At 54.4% G+C, this 9,687-nt stretch overlaps 2 protein-coding genes across 6 annotated transcripts; both read left to right on the plus strand.

Annotated features, from left to right (window-relative positions):
* On the plus strand, nt 1-2,142 carry Spegnb (SPEG neighbor). The gene is made up of 5 exons (XM_047547690.1): nt 1-97; nt 221-342; nt 661-968; nt 1,590-1,731; nt 1,919-2,142. The coding sequence occupies exons 2-5, from the start codon at nt 221-223 to the stop codon at nt 2,055-2,057; spliced, it is 711 nt and encodes a 236-aa protein (XP_047403646.1). The 5' UTR covers nt 1-97; the 3' UTR covers nt 2,058-2,142.
* Nucleotides 2,143-2,735: 593 nt separating this feature from the next.
* On the plus strand, nt 2,736-9,687 carry Gmppa (GDP-mannose pyrophosphorylase A). Of its 5 annotated transcripts, none has more exons than XM_047544955.1 (14): nt 2,736-2,792; nt 3,614-3,674; nt 3,775-3,872; nt 4,731-4,834; nt 5,088-5,274; nt 5,582-5,641; nt 6,867-6,997; nt 7,609-7,623; nt 7,955-8,089; nt 8,213-8,310; nt 8,467-8,513; nt 8,706-8,798; nt 8,960-9,128; nt 9,414-9,687. In XM_047544955.1, the coding sequence occupies exons 2-14, from the start codon at nt 3,635-3,637 to the stop codon at nt 9,512-9,514; spliced, it is 1,278 nt and encodes a 425-aa protein (XP_047400911.1). In that variant the 5' UTR covers nt 2,736-2,792; nt 3,614-3,634; the 3' UTR covers nt 9,515-9,687. The 5 variants fall into 5 exon arrangements, with proteins under 5 accessions (XP_047400911.1, XP_047400915.1, XP_047400912.1 ...); XM_047544959.1 differs by having other exon boundaries at nt 2,751-2,792; nt 3,620-3,674; XM_047544956.1 differs by lacking the exon at nt 2,736-2,792 and adding an exon at nt 2,804-3,093.

Consider the following 9,687-nt stretch of genomic DNA (forward strand, 5'->3'; position numbering starts at 1 on the left):
CTGATTACCTGCCTGCACCCTTACTGTGCCATCGGAAGGGCTCTGGGTCACCTGCAATCAGCCAGTCGCCTGAAGTCCCGAAGTCAACCCCTCCAGGGTGAGTGCACTCCTCACAGAAGCCTCAGACATTCCCGTTCCCTAGGATGTTTAGATCAGGCAGGAAAAGGGCTGAAGAGCTTCTGACTCAGTCCAGACCCCACGTTTGTTGTCCACTCACCAGATGTCCAAAGCAGCTCCTGCCAAAAAACCAGCAGCCCCACCTCCAGGATGTACCCTGGATATTAACGACCCGCAGGTTCAGAGCGCTGCCATTCGAATCCAGGCCTCTTACCGGGGCCACAGGTGAGGTGGCCACAGGTGAAGGGTATCCCTGGAACTTCCTGAATTGGGAGGTTGGGGTGTGTCCTTGAGGACATCACCAGGGTCACTGGGTTTAAGGAAGAGTACTTACTGAGATGCAGCCAGATGACTGGCAAAAGGGGATCATTTTATCCGGGTAACAGTTCTGGGACCAATCCCTTCCTACCTACTCCCATTTCCCAGTTCATGGGTCTGGTGGGTCAAGGGGGTGGGCAGAAGACAGTTGGAGGGAGGACTGGGCTGGAGCAGGGTGGGAACCATGTCCTGGTAGCTTTGGGTGCTGACGCTGCCCGCGGGTAGGTCCAGGAAGGAGTTGCGCGAGAAGGGGCCGCCGCGGGTGCTGGAGCCACTGAAGGACGTGGTGCTGATTGAGGGCAGCGCGGCCAAGTTGACTTGCCGCATTTCGGCTTTCCCCGACCCGTTCATCCGCTGGAGCAAGGACGGCAAGGAGCTGCGCGATGGGCCCAAGTACCGCTACGTGTTCGAGGACCCTGACGTTGTGGCACTGGTGGTGCGCGACGGCGAACTGGCAGACCTGGGCCAGTATAGTATCAACGTAACCAACCCTTTCGGCCAGTGCTCGGACTCGGCGCGCATCCTTGTGGAAGGTACGCGACCCCAGCGCCAAGCCAGGGCTCAAACAGCTCCACCCCGCGGGTGCCTGCAGCCAGGTCCAGCCCCCGTGCATTAGTTGCCGGGCCTAGCAGAATCTGGATAGGGCTCTGGCGAGTTCATCAGTCTGGTTCGCATCACCGCGCTGGCAGGGGACATCTTTCCCTACCCGAATCCGGCCCCACCCAGGCTAAGAAGTCAGTTGTGGGCTTTGATCACAGGACTCCAAGACCCCAAGGTCACAGGGCAAGGCAGAGGGAGAGACAAGGTCAGAGCGGGTTTTCTGGCTCCAGAACCTGGGCAACTTACACCACTCAGAGCTGTCTCTAAGGCACCAGGATATATGTGAACATTCCTGCATTTCCACCCGCTGTATCTCTTTTGATCTCTCTTCAGCCCCTTTGGAGTAGGAGGTTCAGGGATAAGTTCCGTTTAACAGCTAAGAAGATGAAACCAGAGACTAACGATTTGTTCTATGTCACTGCGAGTGTAAATGCATCTTGTTAAAAAAAAAAATGTGCCTCGTATTTAGAGCTGGGATTAGCTGAGAGGTGATGCCACGGTTCCAGCTCACCTCCAGGTCCCTCACCGGGTCGCGTTCCCCTCCCTTCCTCTAGTCCCGGCTAAGGTTCAAAAGGGACCCGGCAACACTAAAGCGCGCAAAGGCACCACAGTAACGCTGACCGCGGAGATCATGGGAGAGCCTCCGCCGGACGTGGGTTGGACCAAGGACGGGGAGGACATCGAGGAGGACGACAGGCAAGGGCCAGGACCTGCGGACAAGGCTGGGGCTGAAATCTGGGCGGAACTGTGCCCAGAAACTGGGCGGGAGAGGGATGAGGGCGAGGAACTGGGAGGCAAAGAACAGAGTTGGCTAATTAGCCGGACCCAGTGCTCCTGTAAACTGACCCGCAGCTCCGTCCTCCCCTCTCCACTCCTTCCCCAGGGTGTTCTTCGAGATCGGTACCACTACCACGACTCTGACCATTCGCCGGGCCACGCCTCAGGACAGCGGCAAGTACGAAGTGTACGTGGAGAACAGCCTGGGCATGGACCAGAGCTTCGCTCGCGTGGACGTGGCCTGAAAGGGACCCTCAGACCTTTCGCCCTGGCTCCAAGCCTAGGGGTGGGTGGGGACCGACAGCCCTCCTCTTCCTGCTTAATAAAGCTGCTCCCTGACCCTCCGTGTCTATTCTGTTCTTCAGCGTCGCCATTCCCTTCCTCTGTCCCCGCCCTCACACTTATTCCAGAACTACAGGTCAAGGTCACAAAATATTGGAGTCAAACGGAAGTTTGGAGAGTGCTTAGTCCATGCCTCATTTTACCGAAAGAAAACCCGAAATAGAATTTCTCTCACCATAGGACTTCCCAGCGGGACCCGCAGTGGAGCTGTGACTCCGCCCTCCCTTCTTTGGCTTGGCTCAAGCCCCACCCTCTCGTGGCTGCTTGCAGTCTGGTCCCGCCCCATCCAAGACAGGTGGCACCTTCGGTGGTCTCCAGTCCCACTTCCCGTAGTTCTCCACTTTGGCCGCAGTTCCTGGGTCCATTCTGGGATAGCTCGGGTCCCAATCTTAGGTTCCAGTCTCTGCTTCTCAGGTCCCCTCCTCCTTCTCATTTAGGCCGCCCCTCGATCCCTTGGCTACACCCCCGACTTCTACCACCGCTGTCCTTCCATCCCACAAAGTTAGAAAGGGGAGGGATCTACAAAACTACAATTCCCGGCAGGCCCTGGGAAGGAGTTCTCGCGAGTTGCGAGAAGACACGTGCACGGAAGGAGCAAGCAGTAGCGGGCGACAGAGCTGAAATAAAGGGAGCTAGTGGTAAAGGGAGCTGGTGGAGGGGTGGCGCGAAGGGTTGGGACAGGGGACTAGGCCGAGCGCCGGCTCGGAGGTCCTGGCGGGCTCTCTGCAGTCGGCGCCTATGTTGATCTCACAACCCCTAGCTACGAGAAGCTAGGTTTATTGAACATAGTCGGTTGTGGAGTTCAGAGGGTCAGCAGTCAGTCCTCCAAATCCAGAGATTCAGCACCAGTCGTCTATATTGGGACTCTGGGGGCTAGTAGGTTCAGTGTTTGTGATGCCAAGAAAACTTGTCTTTTGATTTGGGTTTCAGCATATAGAGGTTAGTTTTAGGATTCATGTTTTTTGCTAGTATTGGGGGTTCATCAAATGCAGGTCAGTGTTGGATCAGTACTTGGGGTTCATGCTTAGGATTGAAGTTAAATATCAGTCCCACTCAGGGTTTGTGACTCAGTATTCACGGTGCGCTGTTGGGACTTAGGGCTGAACATCTGAAATGAGCATACAACAATTTGAGAATCATTGGGATGGAGTTTTCAGTATTTTAAAGTTTGGGGTCTGAGAAGGAGATCTGATGAGTTTCTGAGTTTGCATAGTTTGTTCATAGCCAAAAGGAAATCTTTTAGAGATCAAATTGTGAGATGTGGATTTCAGAATTTGTGAGGAATCACTGTGAAGTTTCAAGGCCCCCTGGAATCTAGGTGGCATTTGTGAGATGTGTCCAGGAAGGGACTAAGCTGAACTTTGGGTTTACATCCTGGGAGGGAACTAAGTGTTGCTATTTTGTTTTGGGTTTACTTGGGGTGTGAGAAAGGGACCTGATTTGTCTGTTGGGGTTTGAGATTTAGGTAGCACTCACCATCATGCTGAAAGCTGTGATCCTGATTGGAGGCCCTCAAAAGGGTGAGGAGCCAGGGGCCTGTGGGGAGGGGGTTGGGCTGGAGTGGTTGGTGGGTGGGACAGAGCCGGGCAGGAGGCTGAAATGTTCTCTCTGCTCTCCCAGGAACTCGGTTCAGGCCTTTGTCTTTTGAGGTGCCCAAACCATTGTTTCCTGTGGCTGGGGTCCCTATGATCCAGCACCATATTGAGGCCTGTGCCCAGGTAACCACATAAGCTCCCCTTTCCCACCACTCTGCCTGCTGATCTCCCTTGTGCTGTATTTCCCCCTTTCCCAACCATAAATTTTTCCCACCAGGGAAGAATGTGAAAGGTGTCCCCTCAAGTTATACAGTGTAGCTGCCCTGTTTTTTCCTACTCTAGTCTCTCATCTGGCCTCTTCTGCTCAGATTTCACACCTATTTTTAAAGTTTGGAGTGTGAGATCAGACAGGGATCTTACAGACAATTTAAAGTCATAACATAGGGTCCCTTAATGATGACAAAGCACAGAATTTATCACCTTGCTCACCACAGAGCTCATTTCTTTATTTTAGTATTGATACAGGCAAGGTTTTGGTTGAAATCTAGTCTCTGCTGTAAGACCTGACCTGGAGCAAGCAAGCTTTGTACCCTCTCTGATCTTAACAGTTTCCTTATCTGTAAAATAGAGATTAGACTGTTGTGGGGTGGCAAAGCTGTAAAGTGCCTAGTTCAATGCTGATCTTTGATAAATGGTACCCTTAACTCACGCTGATGTCAAGTTTAGACTAACAGATAATAAAAAGGGGGTGGTGGTGAATGGATTATCCTTCGCATTAGCTTGACAGGCAAAATCTTTCCAAGAGTGAGTCCAGTTCAGGTGTGTGTGGGATTGTAAAGGAGTGAGAGATCTGAACTGAAACTTCCTCTAACTTCCTCATTGTACAGAGGAGAAGACAGAAAAGAGTGGTAAAGTGATTGCCCAGGGACCTCCAGCTGAAGCTGAAACTGTGGTCTCTGGACTTCTGGACTAGCACCAGGGGTTTCCCCAGCAGTCCCTCCTCTCAGCTGTTCTCTCTCCCACCTCTTGCCTTGTCCTCAGGTCCCTGGGATGCAGGAGATTCTGCTCATTGGCTTCTACCAGCCTGATGAGGCCCTTACCCAGTTCCTAGAAGCTGCCCAACAGGAATTCAACCTTCCAGTCAGGTGTTTGTACACGCAGAAGGGGTACTCTGGGTCGCTGAGTTTGGAGAGTGGGTTGAGTTGGTATTTGCCAGAGTTCACCATCACACGCTAGAAGGCTTCTTATGTGGGCATCTCTGAATCTCTGATATATGGAGTTTCTCTGTGGGGAGGGGTACTCCCAGGAGCTGGGGGTGGCGGGGAGATTAGCTTTCCTGGGTCATGGTATATGTCTTCTCAGATATCACTGAACTGGCTTTGGGGTCCCTGGGAATAGGTACCTTCAGGAATTTGCCCCCTTGGGCACAGGGGGTGGTCTCTACCATTTTCGGGACCAGATCCTGGCTGGAGGCCCTGAAGCATTCTTCGTGCTCAACGCTGACGTCTGCTCTGACTTCCCCTTGAGTGCTATGTTGGATGCTCACAGATGCGAGCGCCACCCTTTCTTACTCCTTGGCACCACGGTGAGGGAGCTGGTAGGGCCAGAGGATGTTGGGGAGGCAGGGGCAGTCCCAGCAGTTGAAATGGGAATGTGTGTTGGGAGGGAGGTGTACTGTCCCAGCAGTAATGAAGGTATCACGGGTGACCCTGGGCCCTTTGGCTGCTCAGAAACAGGGAGGGGGAGGGCAGCTGTCAGCTCTCACCCTGCTGAAGGCCTGTCAGTGGTGGAGCTGCGTGCCAGGGCTTTAGGTGAAGGAAAGAAAGAATAAGAAAACAGCCCTGGCCCCTCTGGAGCAGCAGGTCACTGTCTGGGATGTGTTTGTCTTCCAGGCTAACAGAACACAGTCCCTCAACTATGGCTGCATCGTTGAGAATCCACAGACACATGAGGTGAGAGCAGAGAAGGGGCTGGGTGGTGTCTACTCCTGACTCTAGAGGATGCTAGATCACTGTGAGGCAGGCCCCAATCTTTCCAAACAATGGGCAGTCCCCTGACTAATCATCTTGTATCCCTTTCAGAGAGGCTGGCTAGGGGGAAGGGGTGACAGTTACTTACCATGGGTGCCATGCTGAAATCAATGTTTGCACGAGGTGCTGAGGAGCACAAAAAGGGGCCCTACTGAGTCTTACCTGGGTGGGAGGTGAGGAGGGCTGCCTGGAAGAAGCAAGGCGTGAGCTGAGTTCGATTTGTCCAGGTGAAGGAAGACACAGGAAGGCATTGCAGGCAGAGGGAATGGTGTGTGCAAAGGCAGAGGCAGGGAACAGTGTGGTGGCTCCACCTCTAAGGAGGTGAGAGATAGTCAGCCAGGCAAAGAGCCCTGTTTATGAATCTCTCTGCCCCTGAGCTTCACTTTCACACACCCCTTTTATTTGACCGTATTATTGTTATTTTTATATTATATTATTTTTATATATTAGTATTTTCTTAGTTGTCAATGGACCTATATTTTACTTATTTATATGTCATGCTGAGACTCAAACCCAGTCTAGCGCTCTACCACGGAGCCCCAGCCCCAGCCCTTGAACTTGTTTTAATGTGAAACATGCATATGAACATACACTATAGCATGTCACCTAGTTTTGTGCCAGGCACCAGCCAGGTGTGAGAGAAACAGAACCAAAAGGCACAGTCCCTGCCTCTCAGGAACCCTCAGTCCAGTGGGAAAGACAGAGTCCAGGTCAATCTGTGGAGAAGGCACAGTGCCACCAGAGAGTTGTGGTTGGGGTGAGGCCTGAATAACTAACTCCGGGACTGGCAGGAGAGGACTCATGGAGGGACTGACAATGTCAACTGCATTTCTGAAGGTGTTTTTTCCAGAGGAAGAGCTGGAAAGAGCATCCCAGGGCAGACATGCAATGGCATGGAGCTGTGGTCCTAAAGCTCTAGGAGGCGGGGAGGGTGGAGCAGGGAAAGGCCTGGAGTTCAAATTTATCTTGAAGGTGAAGGTGAAGGACAGTCATCGCGGGTGTAAAGCCAGGTGGGAGCAGGATGCATGCTGCATGTTAGCAAGTCCACTCTGGCAGCAGGGAGGAGGGCCTGCAGATGAGAGGGCCTTAGGGATCATGCTGAGCAGCAGTCCTCTCCACTACTGGACCCTGCCCTTACTGTCCTTAGGTCCTGCACTATGTGGAGAAACCCAGCACATTTATTAGTGACATCATCAACTGTGGCATCTATCTCTTTTCCCCGGAAGCCCTGAAGCCTCTTCGGGACGTCTTCCAGCGTAATCAGCAGGATGGGCAACTGTGAGGCCCCATCGCCCTGTAACCCCAAGTACCCGAGTCACAGACCTCTGGCACATGCCAGGCTCTCAGGCTCCATCTCATCCTGCTCACCCTCTTCCTCCCTTCTCCCTTTCCCACTTGTCACCTCCAGCCAAACCTCCCTCCGAGTCCCTCCCCTTCTAACCTCATTCTGTCCCTCTTCCTTATCCATCCTACTTCCTCTTCTGTCACCACCTGCCCGCTCCCCTTCTGGTCCATTTCTCTCAAGTGCTGAGTGTCCCAGAGACACCTTTCAGAGCAAATGGCAACACATTCAGGCCCACGTGTGCTCCAGTGCAGACACACAAACATACAAGCACACATATGTGCATGTATATTCTCAGGCTGGCTCTCCTTGGAATGCAGTATCCCAGAGCCTACCAATCCCAGGGTACCCTCCTTGCCTAAAAGCTGTTTCCTTCTAGGGTCCCCCGTCTTTACTGCTACCTCCCATCTCACATCATTTGCTCATAGCTATTTCTCACCGCACTGTGTCTCTGCTTCTCTCCATCTCTCCTGGCCTCTCTGTCTCTGAGCTGGCATCTACCATCTCTTTCTCCCTCTCTCTCTGTGACTGTCTCTGCCCTCACCAGCTGCCTTGCTCTGGGGTGAGTCTGCCTGTGTTTCAGTCCATCCTGTGAGGGGAGGGTGAAAGGAGGGGTGAGTGGGGAGGAGGATGTGAAAATTCGGGGGAATCCTTCTAGACATGGGGTAGAGAGAGGAAGCGGGTCTATGCCAGGGGCTCCTCTGCAAGAGCAGCCAGTCTAGGGCGGGTGAGACAGCTGCCTGAACATAAGCACGCTTTGCAGAGGACCCCACCGGACCTGGAGAGGGGCTTGGAAAGGTGATGGGAGTCCCTCCATTTTCTTCTGGGAAAGACACATTGGCCCACCTCTAGGCTCAGCTGGGGGACTGATGTCAGCATCCTTTCTCTGCCAGGGAGGACTCTCCAGGCTCTTGGCCTGGGGCAGGGACCATCCGTTTGGAGCAGGATGTGTTCTCAGCCCTGGCTGGACAGGGCCAGATCTATGTGCACCTCACTGATGGTATCTGGAGTCAGATCAAGTCCGCAGGGTATGCCGGGTAGGGTGTCTGGGCCTCAGATCTGGAGGCTGGGAACGAGAGAAAGGGGTGGTTTTGAGACTTTGGGGTGGTGGCCCTGCTGGCCCCTGAGCTCCTCCCCTCTGTGGCCTCTAGCTCAGCCCTCTATGCCTCCCGCCTCTATCTGGGCCGATACCAGATCACTCACCCAGAACGACTGGCCAAGCATACACCAGGGGGTCCAAGAATCCGAGGTACCCACCCAGCCCCAGTTGTTAACCTTTGCCCCTCCCTGTCCCCTGTTGCCTCCACTCCTGACCTCAGGTCCAGAGGTTAGTCTCAGTACCTGCCCCTTCCCATCCAGATAAGGTTTGGGGTATTTGCCCCCAGGTCCTCTCTTCTGCTTCTAGGAAACGTTTACATCCACCCCACTGCTAAAGTGGCCCCGTCAGCTGTGGTGAGTGGTGGGCCAGCCCCAGAGAGAGGAAGGTAGCTGTGGGTTTGGGTTGGGGGGCAGGGTGCCCCTCTCCTGCTGATCCCATAGTGTGTCCTTGAGCAGGTTGCCTCCACCTCCTCTGTTCTAGGATGGGATTGGATGTGGGCCCCTGTAGGTTCTCTCAGGACCCATGCTATGTGCTTCTTTCCACAGCTCGGCCCCAATGTCTCCATCGGGAAGGGGGTGACTGTGGGTGAAGGCGTGCGGCTCCGAGAGAGCATTGTCCTCCATGGAGCCACGTTGCAGGTAGGCACCAGGTCCTACAGCAGTGTGTGGTACCCAGGAGGCTGAGGGGTGGACTCAGGTATCCCCCCAAAGCAGAGAAGGGTGAGCCACTGGGCTCTCCCTCTCACACCCTCCAGTTCCTGCCTCCCAGCCTGCTCACCTCGCACCATCCTGTTTGGCAGGAGCACACGTGTGTTCTGCACAGTATCGTGGGCTGGGGGAGCACTGTCGGTCGCTGGGCTCGTGTGGAGGGGACCCCCAATGACCCCAATCCCAACGACCCCCGAGCCCGCATGGACAGCGAGAGCCTCTTCAAAGATGGCAAGCTGCTGCCTGCTATCACCATCCTGGGTATGACTTACTGGGGCCTGGGGCTTCGAGAAGCACCACGGATGATGCCATAGGTCATGGGAATATTCCTTCCTATGCGTGTGTGCGCATGCATGTGTGCCTCCTTTAGCAAACATTTACCAAGTGCCTGCTGGGCGCCAGGCCCTGTGTGAGTTTCTGGGGGCATTGGGCCAGGACCACACAGATGGGCAGGGAGGGATCCCTCCCAGATGGCCTTGAGCCCCAGCTCCCTGCCCCTTTCTCTTCTCCCATGGCCTCCCCCTGGTGCCCTCACCCCTGCTGCAGGCTGCCGTGTCCGGATCCCCGCCGAGGTGCTCATCCTGAACTCGATTGTTCTGCCACACAAGGAATTGAGCCGCAGTTTCACCAACGAGATCATCCTCTAACCTCTGACGGGGCTGCAGAAGGGCCCCGACTCCTTCCTGCTCCCTGGAGGCTGCTGCCTGCTTAGCTAGTCCCTATCCAGAAAGGACCAGATGAAGCCTGGCAGGATCTTCACCTGCTGGGGCAGTGTGGGTGGCTGGGTCTCCCTCTCCACTCCCAAATAAACCCCAGTGAA

The sequence above is a fragment of the Sciurus carolinensis genome, chromosome 3 (genome assembly GCF_902686445.1).
Source record: "Sciurus carolinensis chromosome 3, mSciCar1.2, whole genome shotgun sequence".
Lineage (NCBI taxonomy): Eukaryota > Metazoa > Chordata > Mammalia > Rodentia > Sciuridae > Sciurus > Sciurus carolinensis.